Below are 20,770 nucleotides of genomic sequence, written 5' to 3' on the forward strand. Positions count from 1 at the left end.
GAACACAGCCTACAAAGCTATGTCGGTTTTTCTATCAACAAGACCTCTGGAAACCCAGTTCTCTTTGGGCCTCAGTTTCCTCATCTGTAGAATGACCATTGGTTAAGTGACCTTGAAAGTTTTTTCCAGCTCAGATAATCTATGCTTTATTTGCTCAGACCCTGCACAACGTCCTAGAGATACCCAGCTGGGCAGTAATACCAGGGGCTAGTGGTGTGAAGTGATGAATCCTGCCTGCCCAGGGAAGATCATCCCTCCCTTCTCCCTCCAGGGATGGCACTGCAAAATGTATCCAAAGTTGAAAAGGCAGAACTGCTGAGGGGGAGTGGTTCATGTGCCAGTCCCAGAGGTGGGAGGCCTAGGTTCCAGTAATGGCTCTGACAGACTTATTAAGGGACTTCAGGGAAGGCATTTTCCTATTCTTGGAGTCACAGTTTCCTCATCTGTAAAATGAAAGAATTTATAGTCATATATTTCAGGGCTAGAGGGACCCAAGAGAGATTGTGGTCCAATCCCCTTACTGGATAGTAAGAAACTTGAAGCCCAGAGAAAATGACTTGACCAATATCTCAAAGATCTTAAGCAGCAGAGCCACAATTTGAACCCAGGTCTTCTGACTCTAACTCCAGCACTCTTTCTACCAACCCCCAACCCCCACCCCTGCCCCTTCCTGAACTAAGGTCAGGAAGGACCAAAATAGACAAAGAGAAAATGTTTTATTCAAAAGGGGCGTATGCCAGTCTACAGGATCATGACTCTGTAACATTAGGGCTTACACATGGAAAAGATGGCCGGAGTGGGAAGTGCCATCTGCTGGTGACTCTTGCTCTCACTCTTCATTTCTCTTTCAGATTTAAAATCTGAAACTAATATTTCTTTGGAGCGTTAGGTTTACAAAGAACTTTCTTCCTAACAATCCTTTGAGGTAACTGGTGTAAGCATCCTTAGCCCCATTTTACATATATGGAAACTGAGATACTGAGAAGGAAAGTGAGCCACTCAAGGTAGCTAAGGCAGGAAGGGCATGAACTCTTTACCCAGGACTTCACACTCCAAGTCCAGTAGTACTCTTTTTGCTATGTCCTGCTGTTTCTCTTACCAGGCCATCCCAACTTGAACTGAGGGCAGAAAGGGAGTAGAAAAGGTGAGGGTAGAGAAGAGATGGGCGGTGGGTAGAACTCAGCTCCTGGGCTGCTCTCATCAGGATAGGCTTGGCCCTATCACTTACCTGGGCATGTTTGAAGACGTGCATAATGAAGATAGTGAGGCCCAGGCCAAAGATGTATGCCACGAAGCTGGTGTAGAAGTATGTGTGTGTGTTCTTCTTCAGGCTGCAGTGAGCAAAGAAGGAGAGATGGGTTAGGACAGTCAGTGACTTCCTGATTCTATTCCCTCCAATGGGTCTTTGGTCCTTATACTTTCAGGGGTCTTAGAAGCTGGGAAGGAGAAGACTGAAGCTCTTTGCTTTGGAGGCTCTCTGCCCCCAAGAAATCTCTAGCATTTGCCCCCTCTTTTCCATCTCAATGGCTTCCACCTCAAAGCAGGTCCTCCTTATCTAGTTCTTGGATCATCATGATAACCTGTCTCTCCCCCAACAACTCATCCTACTGACTATGCCTGAATCATTCTCCTATAGTCTGGCTCTGAAAATTCCTCTCCTCAAAAATCCTTCCCTGGCTCTTTAGTGCTTATTGGGTAAAGGCCTAATTCTTAAAAGCTTAGCATCTGATGCCCTCCACAATATGGCCCCAAACTACCTTTCCAGCCTCATCTCCTACTCCTCTCCTTCATGTTGATCTCCAACTAAACTAGTGTTGATGCCAATCCCTCCCCCACCCCCCCAATATACATTCCATGTTGTCCTATGCCTTGGTCTTTACTCTTCTTCCCATTCCTGGACCATCCCTGTTCCAGCTCTGGTCACCGAAATCCTATCCTTGAGGTCCACCTAAGCTGCCCCCTCTTTGGTGAACTTTTCCTTTCCCCCTCCAGTTAGTGAATTTTGCCTCAAATCTTTTAGATCTCTGAACTGAATCTTTCCCATGCATCTGTCACATTCAGTGGTGTATTAGTTTTCTGTGTACATGTCCTGTTTTCCCTCCTAGCCTGTGAGTTCTATGTGGGTAGGGTCTTGTTGTATCTCCAGGACCTAACAGTGCTTTGTATACACAAGGTGGGCAGGTAATGTTTGCTGCAATGAACTAAGCTGAATTTAGCTGTATCCCATAAATGCCAAGTTGCTTATTGTCCAACACAGACATGAATGGAATTCTGAGTCTCTTATCTTAGCTGCTTCAAAACTCGTTATTTTAAACAATCCAGTTGAAGAGCATGCGGCTTTATGACAGACACCTATTAAATGTCAGCTGAACTGAACTGGTCACCAGGCTGTGGCACTCTAACAAGATAGGATCTGTGTCTTATAAAAACTTGAGTTTCCTTACCACTCAGTACAATGCTCTGCATAAAATGATTTAAAAATGGTCACTCGATTTTGAAGTATTGAGGTTACCATTGAGTCTCATGTCTCCTTATATGATCCAATCTTTTTTCCTACCTCCCTGTCAACACCAAGATTTATTCAGTGCCCACAATGTAGCCCTGGCTGGTCAAGGCTGGGGAAAACACCTTCAAGATTCTTCTCCTGATTCTCCAAGTCTGGGCCTTTGGCCACCCAAATTAACCCTTGTCTTCCATCCTGAGGACAAAGCAACTCTAGGCTGGGAGACGGGAGAATGTGGTTGTCGCCCTGGGTCGAACATTTCCCCTCACCCTGCCTCTGCTTCTACTCGGTCTAATGAGGAAGTAGGAATACAGAGTATCTCAGATTCTTTTCAATTCTAAGACAATTATATTTCAGACCTTGGGACTAAGTCTGACTTGGCCCAGGGCTGCCTAATTCCCCATTGCCTAGTTTTGGCTCAAATAAAGCTTTGACACCCTCTTTTAGGCGTGTGGTGAGAACATTCTGGGAGGAGGAAGGAGGTGGGATACTAGAGGTAGTATGGAAGGTGGCTGGAGATAGCTTTGGCTGAGGACACCTCAGTTCTCTTATTTGCCTGAGTTTCTGGGCTCACCTGATGTCAAAACGCAGAAGCAGAGCAATGAAGATACCTAAGGGGAGAAAGTGAGAGTCAGAGACTGGTGGTGGGGGCTACCTGGGAGGCAGGGGCCCCACAGTCCTCAACCTATCCCTTAAGCTCTCTGAGCATCATCTTCTTTATCTGTGAAACAGAGGGGCTAGGCCACATGAGCTCTACAGTCCTATCCAACAAAAATACTCAAAAAACTCCCTCCAGGTAGATGCAGAGATGTTTCTATGGGGGTGGGAGTGAGTGAGAGGCCACGGGACGTGCAGAGACCAGAAGAGTTCTCGATATTTTGCATGTGGAGACTGCGCCACCTGGTGGCCAACATCAAGAAATGCTGACTCCGAGAACTTGGCTTCTTGGTCAGGCTCTCCAGCTGACTCACTTACTGGACTCTGGGCAAGCTGCTTCCCCATGCTGGTTTCTTTCTTTGTCAAATGGATAATAACCACCAGCCTCCCTCTTTCACGAGGCTGTCATGAGGATCAAATGAGAATGGACTGGAAAGGGCTTTGAAACTGCAAAGTGCCCACAAAGAGGTGGCCTCTTCATCTTTTCACAGGGCAAGGCTCACTACTCTTGATTCTGTATTATTTTCATTAAAACCTCCAAGAGCCCATCTCTTCAGGGTAGACAGTCTGACCTCTTCCAGCCTGCCCAACAGCCATGAATACAGCCACCCCTGTACCTGTGTGCAACCATACCTGGCAGCACTCACGCCAATTAAAGGTCAAGCTCACAGACCTGCATGAAGTCACAGTCAGGAACGTCTAGGTGCCCAGGGTGAGTTGCATACATGGCCCTTTTCCGTCAAACACACAAAATGCTCGTGTATTCAGTCATAACCATTCAGGTATCCACAGCTGGGCATATGTGCCCATGGGTGGTTGCAAACACACTTAAACAGTGGTCTCAGATTCCAGCCCCGTCCTTGACATTTGGCACAGGAAAAGAAACAAAGGCCTGCTGATTCACTGAGAAGCGGAGTTACCTTTTCTGGACCTCCCAGTCTGGCTGGGTGGCACCCATTTGATGCAGGGGAGATGGGCCTACAGAGAAAGAATTTTTTAAGAGCATTTTCCCTCCATGGCTGCTTGGGGGTTTCTAGCCCTGAAAACTGCTTACCCCAGAAACTGCATGGCCGGTTTTGTGCCACGAAATCTGGGTTGGAGTTCCAACCCCAACATTAATCAACTGGCCAAATCATTTACTCTCTGGACCTCAGCTTCCTCATGTGCCAAATGTATATAATACTTACTTAGCCTCTTCCACAAAACATGTATGAATATGAAGATAACAGTGGTAAAAATGTTTTGTCAGGAACTACAGAATACTAGGAAAAAGGAGTCTTGAGGAAGAAACTGGGGCTGGTGAATGGGGGAAGAGTGAAGTTGTTACTGTTTCCTCTCTCTCAGCATAGACTCTCCTCTGATTACTGACTGCTTTTCCCACTTGCCCCCAAACTTCAAGCATTACCTGGAATGACGACGTCTCCCAGCCCCAGCATGGCAAAGTTGTCAGCCTCCAGCCCCTTTTCCAGCAAGTCTTGGGGGAAAACCACTGCAGGAGAAAAGGAGGAGGGGGAAGAGCCTTAGCTAGTAGTTAGGAAAACTTCCTAGGAAAGAGCAGGGTAGAATACACTCATGATGGAGCTCCCATGTTTGATTAGCTCAAACAACTTTGAGAAATAGGGAGAGCCCTCAACCAAGGAGTCGAGAGTCTTGGATTCACATATTAGGTCCTTTACTATATCAGCTATGCCTCCTTGGGCAAAGCACTTTCCTACTTTGGGCCCTCTGTTTTCTCCCTTCCTTTTCAAGGCAGTATTTTGTCATGGAAAGAACACTGGAATTGAAGTCAGAGGTCCATGACTTGGAGTAGATTGTATCACTGTGGGTAAGAACATTGGATTTGAAGTTAGGAGGGCCCAAGTTCAAATCTAGCTTTATATTTTTACTAGCTGTATGACCCTAGGCAAATCATTTAAGCCTCTTTTTGCCTCAGTTTCCTCATCTGTAAAACGGGGATAATAACACCTGATAGGGCTGCAGCGAGGATCAAAAGAAATAGCATATATAAAGGGCTTTGTAAATCTTAAAAGCTCTCCACAAATGCTAGCTATCATCATCACCATCATTATTAATTTCTCGGCCTAAGTTTACTAATCTCTTAAAAAGGTTATTGAACTGGATGAACTTTGAGGTCCTTCCTACTCAAATGAGGATAACCATAGCTGCATATCTTATTTCACAGGACTACTGTCAGAAAGATGCTTGGTAAAATGCTATGTAAGTGTGAATTGTTAATATTTTTAGTAGCAGCTGTTATGCGGGAGGTGGGCTAGATGATCTCTAAGGTTCCTTCCATCCCTAAAACCTAAGATCCTGTAAATTCAGCCTTGCCACAGGAGACACTGGACAGTTATACCTAGACATGCCTGAGCAAAGGGCAATGGGCCTAATTTCAAAGGAAGAAAGGACACCAGGATCTTGAAATACTGGACCCTGAGCCTGGCTACTAAGGGCCTGTGCCTGTGAGGGACAGCCCTCAGAGCAGAAGCTCTGAGGTTGAGTAGGGTGGGCTTTCCCATAGCCTGTGCCCACTCCCAACCAGGGCCTCTAATATACCATTGTCTGCATCCTTCTTTCCCTAATAACATTATCTTTGTCCCTGCTGCACCTGGACTAAAAAAAAAATCAATTGTGCATGCACAGGATGGGTGAGATCCCACTTCCCTCAACTACGCTTTTTTTTTTTTAAATTAAAAAAAAAATTTTTTTTTGGGTGAGGCAATTAGGGTTAAGTGACTTGCCCAGAGTCACACAGCTAGTAAGCATTGTGTGTTTGAAGCCGGATCTGAACTCAGGTCCTCCTGACTCCAGGGTCAGTACTCTTATGTGTTGCGCCACCTAGCTGCTCCTCAACTAGGCTTCAATTTCCTCATCAACAAAAATGGGGATAACCTTTACCCTGTCTTCCTTACAAAGATGGATCAAATGAGAGAATGGATAGAAAAGTTCTTTGGAAAATATAAGCAGCTGTAGCCCAGTGAGATGTTATTAGTATCAGAGTTGGGCTGAGGCTCTCAGTGGGCAAGAGCTTAGTCCTGAGAATGCTGCAGGTCACTGAAGAGAACAGGGCCCAGGGGGTATGGGAGGTCCCTTGGGCAGGGGTTTACTCACATTTTATCGGTGCCTCAAAGGACTTGGCCACAGTTACCATCACATTGGTGCCAAAGACCTAGGAGTGAGAGAGACCCACGAGGTCGTGAGGCGTGGAGGAAGGTTCTTACAAACCCCATTCAACCAAGGGACTCTGGCATCATCGGGAAGGAGCCGGCGCTTCCCAGAAGCTCCTCTCCATCCTCTGACCCACCAGATCTTGGTCAGGGCACTTAGGAACTAGCATTGTTACAATGACCTTGGGAAACTATAGGTGGAACACTAGATGAGATCACAGATCTACAACAGGAAGGGACCTCAGATGTCACCTAGAACAACCCCCTCATTTTATTTACGCAGATGATGTCCAAGGGCCCTCCCAGCTTCACCATTCTTTGACATCTTTTTCTGTGAAACAAGAACCAAGCTTTCTAAGAACAGCAACAGCCGAGGGGACTTCAGCCTGACTCCCGCAGCCTGTCCATCCCAGGAAACCCCAGCACGGGGCAGCTCACCCAGAAGATGTCGTAGACAAAGAGGCCTCCGAGCAGGATGCAGCCTGTGCTGACATTATTGAGGTGCAGGAGCTCCACTCCGTTGAGGGAGAAGGCCAGGCCAAAGAGGTTGTTGGCAATCCAGTGCTGTTGGAGAACAACGTACCCCCACCCAGCCCGGGAGGTGAAGCAAGCTCTTGGCGGAGCTGGTGTCTTCCCTCTTACCTCCTCCCATCCATCAGGCAAAGGGGGTGCTGCCACAATCCGATTCAAGACCACGCCCTGCCCCCCCTCACCTTCCTCAGCAGGTACCAGACGCCGATGATACTGCTCAGGGTCAGGCACACGAGATCCTTGCTGTCAAATTCATAATTGACAATTTCTGCAGTAAGAGGGTGGGGGAAGGGAGGAGAAAGACTGTCAGGTCCAGGCCCTTCCATTGAATGAGTCTGTGTTCCTGATCTTCAGGCATTTGTGGGGAACAAGAGGCATGTTATAAGGGCTACAGGGCCTGAATCTTACTAAGGAAGAACAAATGCTAAGAAAGCATTAATCATCCTTATTAAGTATGGGGTAAAATGTTTTTCTCCTGAGATATAACCAATAGGACCAAGCAAACTCTTGGCAGCTCTAAGGTGAAGGCAAAAGAAAAGAATAGGAGGAAGAAAATTCAATTTTATTCAACCAAAATTTATTAAGTATTTACAGAGCATTTAAAGCCCTGTGCCAGACACCAGAGAAGATTTAAGTTTTACTTAAGATATGATCTTTGCTGCCCTCATGGAACTTAGAGTCTTATACGGGAATAAAACATAGACAGATACAGCTATAATAACACAGTATTTCACAATGAGTGTATCAGAGAAGTGAAAACCAAGCACTACTGAGGCCACGATGGGTCAGGCACTACCCACAGGAAGGAACCAAGGAAGGCGACCTTCCTGGGATCAATCTAGCCATCCATCAATAAGGCAATAAGCATCTGTTTCTTCCATATGCCAAACTGAAAGTACAAAGGCAACTGGAACAGTCTGCTCTTTGAGAGCAGGGACTCCAACCTTTGTTATTCTAATAAATAGGAAGAAACAGGTCTGGAAGGGAGAGCACTAGGAGGAGAGAGGGAGGGAGGGAGAGAGAGAGAGAGAGAGAGAGAGAGAGAGAGAGAGAGAGAGAGAGAGAGAGAGAGTGTGTGTGTGTGTGTGTGTGTGTGTGTGTATGTGTGTGTACACACAGAGTTTTTGCACACAGCTCAGGATAACTAAAAGTCTGCTCTTCTAGGGGAAAACACTTCCTTAGAGGCTGGGTGAGCAAGAGGTTACCAGGGCAGAGTCTGACTTCTGGTCAGAACCTAAGCTGGAAGGACCACTCTCCAGGTTAGAAAAGGAAGAGGCAGCAGGTGGAGTGCTTCAAACATGGTGGCCTAAAGCCTGAGGAGATCCTCAGAGAGAAAAATTACTGAAGAAGGGAAGAAGAAATGAAGAGGCGATCAATCCCTTCATAGGCCTACAGGGATGTTGTCTTAAGGACTTACCTTCCTTATTCTCCCCTGAGCCTTGTGTGAAGAGTAGCTGATACTGCTTGTTGGGAAAATTTGCTGGGAAGAACTTGTTCATGATGGGGCTAGAAGAGAAGAGAAATTAGAAGTCACATCAAAACAGGCACAGCCGGAATGCATCGGCCTGGGAGACAGGATGCCCTGACGCTCCCCCTAGCTTGCTGAATCCCTGGCTGAGGACTGGGCCCATAGAAAGAACAGACTTGCAGTTACAGGTTCATGAGATTTAAAGGCAGGAAGACCAGTAGAGAGAACTTAGTGAACCTCTCTCATTTTACAGACAAGGAAACCGAGGCTCAAAGGTGTGATGTGATTTGCCCATGGTCACATGGAGAGTGAATACAACACGCTGCCTGGATAATGTGGGAGAAGTTTCATCGGTCACATCCATTTGGATCTCATCTATGCCCTCAACACTTAGGGTTAAGTGCTGGAATTTACAACCTTCCTCTGAAGCAGCAGAAAGATGCCAGGTCAGGAGTCAAGGGGCTTACAGTTGGGTCCTAGACCTGCCATGTATTAGTCATGTGACCTTGGATTAAAGTTACCCCTCTTCTCTGGACCTGAGTTTTTTCACCTGTAAAATGAAGATTACCTGTCCTGCTCGCCTACTATGAGACTCATGACAAATCAATTTGCAAACTACACAGTGCTACTGAAAGGTGAGCATTTCCCTGCCCCTTGTCTCAAGGTCTCTATTTGTAAAATGGGATCAGCACAGGACTAAGGCTTACTGTGTGAGTTCCCCAGACATGAGAACATTACTGATTCCTCCTTAAAAGCTGGGAACCAAGGAAACACAAGTCCTTTGGATTCATTGCCAGGAGAGTTGATTTTCACAGGAGTAGCAACATATTTCCACAATCTTTCAAAGTATTTTTCTCACAGCAGTTTTCTGAGGCAGGTAATATCATTATTGTACTAATTTTACAGAAGAGGAAACTTAAGGTCGGAGAGGTTTCTGGACTTTCTAGGAAATGACAGAGTGAATGGAGTCAAATCTAAACCCCAGGTCTCTTGACTCCACACGTAGGGCTCTTTCCACACGTTGGCACATTTACAAGATTCTGAATCAAAAGACGGATTAGTTCCTATTTAGCAGATTATTTTATCAATTTCTAATCCTCTGAAATCTGGTAATTCACACATAAGGCTTATGGCAAATAAATTCCCCTTTGGGCCTGAGGTCTTTTTTTAGTAACACGGAGGCCCTTTTTCTTTTGTTGTAGCCCAAGGATCGTCTGTCTCACCCAAGATCCTCAAATACTCCCTCATCTGGGTCTGGGGTTGCATTTATCTGCTCCTGCAGGAGCTATGGCCCAGGTATACTCATCTTTCCTTCAACTGTGATCTGAACAGTTTTTGCCCCAAACTCTTATTCCCTTGCCCCATCCTGAGTTAGACCTTACATCTTCTTTTGTTAAGCTAAAAAGATCTATTGCTTTGAGCATCTTGACTGGTTTTCCTGTCCTGTGAAAACCTCCGAATCCTATAAAGCTCTGCAATGGTCTAGGAAAACATGGTGCTGGAAGTGAATTCTGTTTTGCAGACGGGTAGGTGTTTCTTTTGTCATCTCAGGCAGGGATTCACGAAGTGTGGGGGGCTACCTCTTGAGAGCCCAACTCCCCTACTCTAGCACCTTGATGATGAAGATTGAAATTCTCTTCCAGAGCCAGAGCTGGTGATGCACTGGAGTGAGACATGGAGATGCTGCCATCCCTGGACATGCTGGGCCTCCCACAGCTTTGGCTCTAGTGTAAGTCTCTCTCCTTTAAGAGAGTCCTTTGAGTTGGCATCTGTGCTGAAGTCTTTATGTCTGGTGGGAGAGGAAGTTCTAGTGCTGGGTGTTACAATTTCCTTTAACTCCTTTAATTCCTGATAATTGTTGTTCTCAGGGGGCTGGAAGCAGTATGGGGGGCCTGGCCAGACTATCTGAGCTCTTGCTCTTAACTCCTGAGAAACAAACCCCTCTTCAACCCTGATCTGCTCCACAGAACAGCATTTCTCCAGGTCCACTGCCTGCGTGCACCCAGAGCCTCAGGACCAGCTGACTGAGAGAACTCTGACAGAAGTGTGTGTGTGGGGGGGATTCTCCTTCATTCCTTTTCACAAAGGCGCTTTGCTTTTGGAAGAATGGTTTGGAAGCCCTTCTCCCAGGTTGTGCAGTTATGCACAGCCTCATGTAAGCTCACATGTATAGATTTGCAACTTACCCCCTCTTCGAAGGTCTTCTGGGCAGGGAAAGGAGGATGGTACATAACTGGACTAAGGAGAGAAGGCAGTTTCTCTCTCCCTGAAGGTATTCACGCAGATGTGAATGTGGAAAGAGTGGCGGCTCCTTCTGTCTATGGTTTGGATTAGATGGATGCTGACACCCTTCCCACAAAAGGAATCTCAATGCTCAGCTGTCAGCCAGGAGCCCTGAGGCAGAGAGGGTGCTCCAAGGATGGTGGCTCTCACACTTTAGCTGACTCCCCTGCTCAGGCCAGTTCACTTAAGAAGGCCTAACTTGGGAAGTGGGAAGGGTGGGCTGTAACTACAATACAAACCTGATGTGGGTGTGGCTTAAATGTTTTCAAACTGGGAAGAAGAGGCTTTGCCTTCAAAAAATGGTTATACTTTGCCGTGAGGTTTGTGTGTGTACATGGGAGTATCTTTTTGAAATGGGCTGCCAAGAAGAGAGCCAGAGAAGAGTGGAAAAATAATTTTAAGGGAATCCAGAACACAAATCAGGGGTAAGCTGGATACACATTACACAAGGGGTGGGAAGAATCAGAAGGACCAAAACTTTCAGCGTCTTGGCTGTTTTACATCTAATGCCTGATGATGGACAAATGAACAGTTAAGTGCTTAATAAACTTTGGTCAGTGCCACAGAATCACAGAATTAGAAAGCTAGAAGGGACCTCAGTGGTCATCTGGTCTAACCTATATGCTAAAGGAGCCCCGACTAAGAAATATTCCACAAGTGGTCCTCTAGCCTTGGTCTGATGACCCCCGAGGAGGGGAACCTAATAACTCTAGGGCAGTGACTCTCAAATTTTCTGGTCTCAGAACCCTTTTATACTCTTAAAAATTATTGAGGGCCCCCAGAAAAATTTTGGATTTGTGGCTCAAAGCTATCATTACTTACACTATTAGAAATTTAGCTCTTAGTAGTATGAAAAGTTTTGACCTCACAACCCCCTCCCCAGCCTCCAAAGGGGATTTCAGAAAGCCCAGGGGTTGGGGAATCCCCAAGACCCTGGGCTTTCTGAGATCCCTGGACCATATTTTGAGAATCACTGCTCTGGAGGCAAGCCATTCTACCTCTGAACGGCTCTAATCATTACAAAGTGTTTTGACATTAAGTGTAAAGTTGCCTCTTTGCCACTTCCTCCCAGTGCTCTTGGTTCTGGCCTCTGAGGTCAAACAGAACAACTCGACAGACCTTTAAATGCTTAAGCACAGCCATCGTGTCCCCTCTGCATCTTTTTTTCAGGCTAAACATGCCCACTTCCTTCATGATCCTCATGACAAGGACTCAGGGCTTGGGGCTCTTTGCCATCTTGGCTGCCCTCCTCTTTTAACTTGCCAGCTTATTTATCAATGTGCTTCTTAAAGCCTGGCAGCCAGAACTGAACCTAATACTCCAGACGAGGTCTGATGAGTTGAGGTCAGCAGGTCTGGTGCTCCCTATTTTTGGACACTTTATCCTCTTGCTGCAGCCCAACATTGCATTAGCTTTCTTAGCTGACATGTCACACTGCTGCTTCATATTGAGCTTGCAGGACACTAAAACCCCCAGATTCTTTTCAGGACAGCTCCTTTCTTTCCAGGCCTCCCACATCTTATTCTGGGACCAGGAGTCCCTCATTTATCTCTATCCTTATTAGATTCAGTCCAGTGCTCTGGCCTCTCAAGACTTCTTGGGATCCTGCCTGTCATTCCATCTGTCAGTTCTCCTTTCCTGTTTGGGGTTCTGAAGAGTGTTAGCTTTGAATGCAACTAGGTAGGTGCTCAGGTACTGCCTGCCCTAAGGACCAGCTGTAGACTGGGCCTGACGACTCTGAAGCTTGGGAGAACCTTTGAGAGCTCCAGTAGAGCTTAAGCTCCAACTGCTGAGTACCCAGGGTCAACTGTATGCCAGGTGAGTCAAGCAGAGCAGGAGTGCTGTGCAGGAGACCGACATTAACACACAGACACAGACACAGACACAGACACAGACACACACACACACAATTCACACTGTGGAGTAGCTATTAGGCTGGAGATTTAAGAAAAAACTCAAGTTCAAACCCTCAAGAGTTGACAGCTTTAGAATTCTTCATTTAACCTGAGCAAAGGGATGGTGAACTAAAGCAATGACAATAAAGTATTGTCAATGGAAAGTAAGAAAAGGGGGGAATCTTTAATTATCTTATAGTCTAGAACCCATGGAATGTTCCCCCCCCCCCACGAGGATCCTTTTCTGCTCCTACAAGCATTTTCCTTTTAGGCACATGACCATCAATTTGTTAGGTATTAAACTAGCTAAAATACACTAAATGATGCAGCTGGTGGCTCAGCGGATAGAGCACTGGGACTGGAGTCACAAAGACCTGAATTCAAATCCAGCCTCAGACATTTTCGAGCTGTGTGACCTTGGGCAAGTCATTTAACCCCATTTGTCTCAGTTCCTCATCTGTCAAATGAGCTGGAGAAGGAAATGGCAAACCACTCCAGTACTTTTGCCAAGGAAACCCCAAATGGGCTCAGGAAGGGTTGGACACAACTGAACAACAAAACAAATGGAGCTAAAAATTGGACTGGCCTGTCTAGGACACTTAAAAGAAATCGCTTCAGAGTTCAGTTCCAATTGTGCCTTTGGGTAACAGTAGCTAAAACCATGTTTTTCTTACTGTATCAACACATTTTTCCTTTCTCTAGCGGAGATACTGTTCAGAGAATGGCTTACCTACTGCTATCAAGTGGTAGAATTGATGTAAGTGGCTACATGGGCTCAGCGCACAGTGTGCTTATGATTCTAGTTCCATGCATTGGGTTCCAAAAACTTCATAGTATGTCTATCCCTACAAACACAAATAGGGGCCTAACGAAACAGAGGACCAAACTGGTGGTAGGGATTGCTGACATGGGGAAATGCAACACTCCAATAGGGGAAATCTATCAGGAGGCTGCTTATTATTGCTCATGGAAGCCAAAGTGATGGTTCTGAATATCACCTCTGATTCCTGAATGAATCCTAGGTGTTTAAATGGGAACAGTGAGGTTTGGAAAGGAATAGCCTCATGAAGGTGATGGCAGGACTCTTCAGAAAAGGCTCCATTGTTTTCCCTCCCTTGAAAAGAATAGCTCTCCAACTTGGCCAATCATAAGTCTATGACAACCCTTAGAGAGTGAGAAGATATAGTTCATGGACAGGCAATTTTGGATTCAGTCTTTACTAGGGATCAACACTAGAGTAAAGGACTGTGGACCCAACCTTCAGCAAACAGGCAAATGTAATACATAGCCCCAAGTCAAAGGGTAGCAAAAGGTCCCTTAGAGAAACATGCTGATTGCAAAGGATGAAGTCCTGGTGTCACACACCAGGAGTCTGCCTCTAGGACAGAGGTGGGGAACCTTTGGCCTCGAGGCCACATGTGGCCCTCTAGGTCCTCAAGTGTGGCCCTCTAGATCACACGACAGAATACAAACTTCACAGAACAAATCCTCTTGATAAAAGGATTTGGTTTGTAAAACTTGGACTCAGTCAAAAGGCCACATCCAAGGGCCTAGAAGGCCACACGTGGCCTCAGGGCCGCAGGTTCCCCACCTCTGCTCTAGGAGCTTGTTATATAGTTAAATCAGAGCTTATATAACCCTTTAGGTTCTATCTTTCCAACAGTGTTGGGTTGGGGTGGGTGTACTAGAGAACCTTTCCCCCCAAACATGACTGGGTTTGCTAACACTTCAAATTTTTTTTTTTCACCTCTTTCCTATGCCTTAGGAACCAATTAAGAAAAGGTCATAAACCTTGAATCCAATATCCCAGGACTCACTGCTTGAATGGTGGGGATTTACCTTAACCGTGGGATTTGCTTTGAGCCTTTTACATTGCTGATTCTCAGAGGGTATGGATAGGCTGTACCATCAGTTTCCACATCTTCCAGAAACCGCAGGGAACTTACATTTGCAATCACGTTGTGTCAGCTGGGCTCTACAGGGGGTCTCATATCATGCCACAATTCCCCACGGCAAAGAATAAATATTATGCTAGGAGCAAAAGATGCTTAAGAACTGCTACTCTCTGTGGCAAGTCCAGGTGGCCAGGAAGGCCTCAGGGTGCAACTGTGCATAGCTGCACAGTTAAGTCAGTAAGGGGTGGCAGTTAGAAAAACCTGTTTGTTTCAGGCTGAGCCTTTCTTACTATAGGTTGTCTCTGCTCTAAGCTCCTACCTGGCATTCCCTTTCTGTTTCTGGAATCTTCTACTCCTGGAACTTTACATGCTAAAAACTTCCATGTACTATACAAGCTCACTAACTGGCTTCCCTGACTGTGATATCAGAGACAGGAAACTAATCAGACATATGTGAGAGACTCTTATCTCTCCCTATCTGTTGTCCTGTTGTGAGACAGGACTCACTCTGCACTGAACAAAGAGAGAAGAGAACCTAGCTTCTGGGTACCAGGTCTGATGGGCTTCATCATGTGGGATCATCAGTTTCTTCCCTTCTCTTGCTATAAGCTGAAGAACACCTTAGCCAAGACCTAGCAAAGTCCCTTAGCCAATTGTAGCATGGATGTTTTGACCCCATGGGGCCTCTCCTCCCACTAGTGGCTGTCACCTGGTATAATCTGTCAATGGTGAAAGTGATCTAGGGCAGCTAGGTGGCGCAAATGGATAGAGCACAGGCCAGGAGTCAGGAGGACCTGAATTCAAATGTGACCTCAGACATTTGATACTTACTAGCTGTGTGACCCTGGGCAAGTCACTTAACTCCACTGCCTAACCAAAACAAAACAAAACAAAACAAAAAAAAGAAAGGAAGGAGCCTGAGATAAAAGGGACAGCTAGGTGGCCAGTAGTGCAGCACCAGCCCTGAAGTCAGAGGACCTGAGTTCAAATCTGACCTCAGACCGAACTTAACATTTACTAGCTGTGTGACTCTGGGCAAGTCACTTAACCCCACTTGTCTAAAAAGAAAAAAAAAAAAAGGAAGAAAGTGATCTGGAGGGAGCCTTTGTCTTGGAACTCTCTTCCCTTGCATAGCTTTGGATATCTCAAATTAACCCTTGTTCTTCCTTTTCATGAGTTAAAATGAACCTGCAATAAAAGTCTACTGCTTTTAGCATCACCGAATGTGAAAACTTCTGAGTCCCTAAAAGTAGCTGCAGTGGACTGAGAAATCCCTCAAAAAAGATCCCATGGAAGACTCCACAATTTTTCCAAGTGGGACACTGGCCTCTGCTTGTGACAGTTCTGAACTTGTTTGGGAAGCGCCATATTTGATTTTTCATTACTATTATTAGCAACAGCAGCAGCACCTCACATTCTACAGCACATGAAAGTTCACCATGCATTTTCTTCATTACAGCTCTATGAGGCAGAATTGAAATACCATGTACTGGAGAGAAGAGTGAACAGAGATTCTGAGTTGAAATGGGTACCTCAAGGTATGCCAAGGGCAGTGTCCATCTTGACATCTGGCTCAGGGCTTCGATACACCATACAATTCGATACACCTTGGCAACAGCAGGGGAGAGAGGGCCAACCTTGGAGTTGGGAAAGTCTAGCCTTTAAACCTTACTTCTGACACCCACTGGTTGGGTGACTTTACCTCTCAGTGCTTCATGTGATGCTACAGGATGTGGAGTCAGAAGTGAATCAAATATCTCTATTACTGGGGGAGGGAGCCTCTCTAAACTGGTGGTATCGTGGGTCAAATTCCCCCCAAATAACAGAAGTTCCTAATGTTCTTACGGCACTTTATGCTTTCTGTACCATCATGTCACTTGGGCCTGACAATATAAATGGGAGGGCAGGGCAGGGATTTTATACTTGTTTTATAGATTAGGAAACTGAGGTCCAGAGAGGAACTGATGGCAGTGCAAAGTCTTCCAGAGAACTTTGGGCAGCTGGGTCTCTGACTGATTTCTAGGTCTTTCCCCAGTGCCCCAGTTAGTAGGGGGACAAAGCCAGAATTCAAACCCAGGTCACAGATTATCATAGGATTAGGAACTGATAGGGCACTTAGAAGTCCTCAAATTTAACTGTTTTTTGTTTTTTTTTTTAAATAGAAGAAGAGCCTGAGGCTCAGAAAGAAACCCCTACCCAGTGTCACAAGAGAATTAAGAAAGAGACCTAGGATTCCAAACCCAGGCCCACTGGATTCCAAAATTTTTCCACTACAGGAATTCCAGGGCTACCCTTCCTCCCCGAGTCACACTGAGGGTCCAAAGAGGAAGCATGACATGTGAGCCTAAATATTTTAAAATGAAGGTCTGGCGCTTTTCTGGCAAGGAAGGAAGTGTTAGGAGGAAACCCCTGATGAGCGGGAAGGGTCCAGATACCAATGTGACTTGCAGAAACTGAAAGCACAATAAGATCTTCAGGCTGCCCCTGCCTGAGGCTCCCCAGCTTCCTGAGTCGTAATGGAGATGAAATGTTGGTAAAATGAGTGCAACCTGTCACAGACACACTCATGCAATCACATTATGTCGGCTGGGCTCAACAGAGGGTCTCATATCATGCCATAATTCCCTGTGGCAAAGAATAAATACTGTGCTCTCTTGAGATCAGGTAGAAAGGCTGTCGCTACCCCAAGCACCTTTAGAAGAGTGTTACAAGGGAACAGGGCATAGTGTAAAAAAAACTGGGCCAAGAATCAGGAGGTATGGATTTTGATCCTGGCTTTACTTTTAACTCTTGGTGTAATCTTAGGCAGGCCTCAATTTCTTTTTCTGTAAAGCATAGCGGTTAGATTAGAGCAACTGTTCTCAAACTTTTTGGCCTTAGGACCCCCTTGCACTCTTAAAAATTACTGATGACCCTTGAAAGAGCTTTTGTTCATGTGGGTTATATTTATCAATATTTACTGTATGAAATTTTTTTTCAATTAACAAAAAACCTATTTGACTAAATGAATTCTAAGATTCTTTCCCTCATGCTCTCTCCTCTCACGGAACTTATAGTCAAGAGTCCCTGTTCAACTGAATGATTATACAACAGAATCATTCTTCTTCAGAGTCCGTCTGTTGGGCTCTAGACCACTGACTTTGGTGTCTGGTATATGGGAGAAGCATAGACCCACCACTCCCCAGCTTGGATCCTGAGGGCATCCCACCAATCCCTCAACCTATGTGTTAGAGGCTCTCTAGCCCAGACTGATTTTTCTTTACAGAGAGAGTGACCACAGGGCTTCAAGGACACTAAAAAATGAAAATGTCTCAGTATAATTATGAAAATAGTTTTGACTTCAGGGATCTCCTGAAAGGTTTTCGAGATCCACAGGGGTCCCCTGAGCACATCTGGAGAATGACTGGACTAGATGCTCTTTAAGGCCCCTAGCTCTGACATGCTACATTCTATGATTTGGTGATTGACCTTGTCTTTGTCCTCTGCTGAGGATTCTATCATCTCTAGGACAAAGCCCAGGGCTCTGCACAGAGTAGGTGCTCAATAAACATTTGCTCATGAGAGGCAGCAAGTGGAGCGCTAGACTTTGGACCAGGAGAGACCTTGGCTTGAATCCTGGCTCTTAACACTTACCAGATGTGTGCTTGGCACAAGTCGCTACACCTTTCTGAGCCTCAGTTTCCTCATCTGTAAAGTGGGGATGCTTTCACTACCTCCCATACAGGGCTTTTGTGAGAAAAGTGCTTTGTGAACTTTAAACGGCAATACAAATATGAGCTGCTGCTGCTGCTGTGGATGATGAAGACAATGACAAGGCAGCTGTGAAATCCCTCATCCTCCCCTGAGAGAAAACTGCTACCCATCTGTGGCAGAGGACTGGGCCCCATTACCTGATGGTGTGAGAGAGAGCCAAGATCCCCAGCACGAAGAAATACATGGAGAGCAAGAGGTTGATGTACTCTTGAGAGAAGATCTGAGGTAGAAACAGAAGCAAATACACATACAGGTAGTTGAAAGCATGTTTCTGTGTGGCTACCACTAAAGCTAAGACTTGCTTCCCACTCTTACCAACCAATTTTCATTTCAGGTCTGGCATTACTGCTCTGTGGCAGGAGAAACAGGAATGGGGCCAAGGGCTCGAGGCAATCTCAGGTGTCCCCTGGCTCCCTGTGGTTTCTGTGGCTGGGGAAAGAGGGAGACCAAAAACATGGTTCTCCAAAGCCCTAACCCAGGGTCATCTGTAGGATACATCCTAGCTTTATTCAGATCAGGAAGGCAGACTTTGCTGCTAAAGATCTCTACTTCTATCTTTATTCAATATCCATTAAAAAGATTCTTTATTGGTGCTTTTTCTCTTTAAACATCACTGTCACTTCTAGTGACTCTTCTCTCATCCAACCAAACCCTCCCCTGTAAAAAGGAAGTATAATTAAGTAAAACAAAGCAATGTCTTGACCACGTCTGCCAATATCTGCCTTATTCTGCACCTCTAGTCCACCACCCCTCTGTAGAGCAGCTGGTCACTGCACTGATCAGAGCTGTTACATATGTCAGTGTTATTTTTCTTTATGTTACTGTGGTCATTGTCAATACACACTTATTAAGCATCTAAAAGCATCTACTACTATACTTCAAAGCAATGAGCTTGAAGGGTAGGAGGTATGAAAAGATAAAACTGACCCAGGATTGCTTCTGTGGAGGTTACAGTTTAGCAGACAGATAGGGCATGTGCCCAAATAAGCAATAATTAAAACCAGATTATACCAGGATCCTGGTATATTATGCTCTCTACAATCTAACTTCAACCCCTCTTTTGGCTTTATATTTTACTTTCCCCCTTTACTTTCATACACTATGTTCCAGCCAAACTGGACAATTTGTTCTCCTCTGTTCTTGTCCTGTTCCCTCTTGTTTCCATCCTCTTGCTCATTACTGTATTCCATGTCTACAGGGCTCTTTCTCTCAATCCCTCCTGCCCCCACCCCTGCAGCCCTATCTCTTATTTGCTGAAGCTCTCACTTCTTTAAGTCCCAACAGCCCAACACAGGTGCTATTTCCTTCATTAAGTCTTTCCTAATAGCCCACACCCAGTAGCAGTATTAATCACTTTATACAGGGCACTGGGGCAAAAAGGCAGGTGAGATACAGAGAATACAGCTTTCATGTAGCTTTTAGCTTAGGAGGGAGAGGTGGCAAAAGACAGAACACATAACTGAGATTATGAAGAGAAGTTTATAAGAGGAACAAACAAAGTGTTCTGCAGAGCTGGAGGAAGGAGCAGTCATTTTGACTAGAGAGAAAGGATGGCTTCCCGGAGGAGGTGACAGTAGCAGTATTTCCTCTTCAAACTTCTCAGAACAGTTTGCCTTGGCTTCTCTGTTTTCATTTAACCTTTTCCCTGTATCATAGTTATTTGTGTTTTGGGTTTCCCCTATTCCTCTGGGAGACTGTACACTCAATGAGAGGTGAGATATGAATGGGTGAAACCAATGAAGTGTGCCGGAGACCTTCAGGAACTGCAATTCAACAAGCATGACCTTACAGTTTAATTTCCTATTCACAACTGACTCATCATTCTCCCCCTCGGAGGAAGCTCACATTACCAACTCTCAGGTAAAGGAAGCAGGTGTCCAGTTTATAATAACTCCCCAACCTTTCTCCTTTCAAGGCAATACTGGCTTTCCTTATCTCCCAAGGGTGCGTGGAGGATGAGATAGTATCTCCCCATTCTACGATGCTTTCAGGTTTAACAAATGCTTTACCTTATGAGGTGGGTAGGGTAAATATTATTCCCTCTGTTTTATAGGTGGGGAAAGTGCATTCCAGAGAGAGAGTGAGTGAATGAGTGAGTGAACTGCTCAGGGAAACACTACTAGTGTCAGAGCAGGGACTGTGACCCAGGTCTCCTGACCCCAAGATCAGCGGTCTTTCCCCTGCCTTGTGCTGTCTCTCAATATAACATAATGGCTATTTCACGACTAGTCACTGTCTCCCCAGGAACTCACAGACTCCCAAGGGTCTCCTTTTAATTATGCAAAGGAGGAAGCCTGGCATACAAAGAAGAGTTCTAAAGTTAGGAGTCAGTAGATCGAGGTTCTTTTGAGTCCTGGCTTTGCCACTTCCTAGCTATATAATCTTGTGTGATCACTTTGCCTGCTCTGTAAAACTGGACGTGAAATTCTTAGCATTCCCTCTACTCCTTTCAGGGCTGACAAAAAGCAAGTATTTTGTATTAACATCAACTATATTACTAGCATCACTCATTGTAGCCTGCGGTCTAGAATTAAAGCCAGGTTTCCTAGCTCTCCCTTGCACAGAGCAGGAATTTAATAAATGTTTATGGAAATGAATTTAATCATGAAGATTTTCTA

At 45.4% G+C, this 20,770-nt stretch overlaps 1 protein-coding gene across 1 annotated transcript in view; it reads right to left on the bottom strand.

Moving 5' to 3' along the window:
* LOC114046875 (minor histocompatibility antigen H13) overlaps positions 1-20,770 on the bottom strand; it is a 34,875-nt gene that overhangs the window by 7,036 nt on the left and 7,069 nt on the right. Inside the window, exons 3-10 of the mRNA XM_027867457.1 lie at positions 18,290-18,372; positions 8,276-8,364; positions 7,041-7,126; positions 6,766-6,891; positions 6,272-6,329; positions 4,566-4,649; positions 3,078-3,114; positions 1,229-1,331 (exon numbers count right to left, since the gene is read on the bottom strand). Of these exons, the coding sequence (XP_027723258.1) occupies positions 1,229-1,331; positions 3,078-3,114; positions 4,566-4,649; positions 6,272-6,329; positions 6,766-6,891; positions 7,041-7,126; positions 8,276-8,364; positions 18,290-18,372 (666 nt within the window). The remainder of the gene's footprint in view (positions 1-1,228; positions 1,332-3,077; positions 3,115-4,565; positions 4,650-6,271; positions 6,330-6,765; positions 6,892-7,040; positions 7,127-8,275; positions 8,365-18,289; positions 18,373-20,770) is intronic.

Source organism: Vombatus ursinus, unplaced genomic scaffold, assembly GCF_900497805.2.
Source record: "Vombatus ursinus unplaced genomic scaffold, bare-nosed wombat genome assembly UNPS02014786.1, whole genome shotgun sequence".
Classification (NCBI taxonomy): Eukaryota; Metazoa; Chordata; class Mammalia; order Diprotodontia; family Vombatidae; genus Vombatus; species Vombatus ursinus.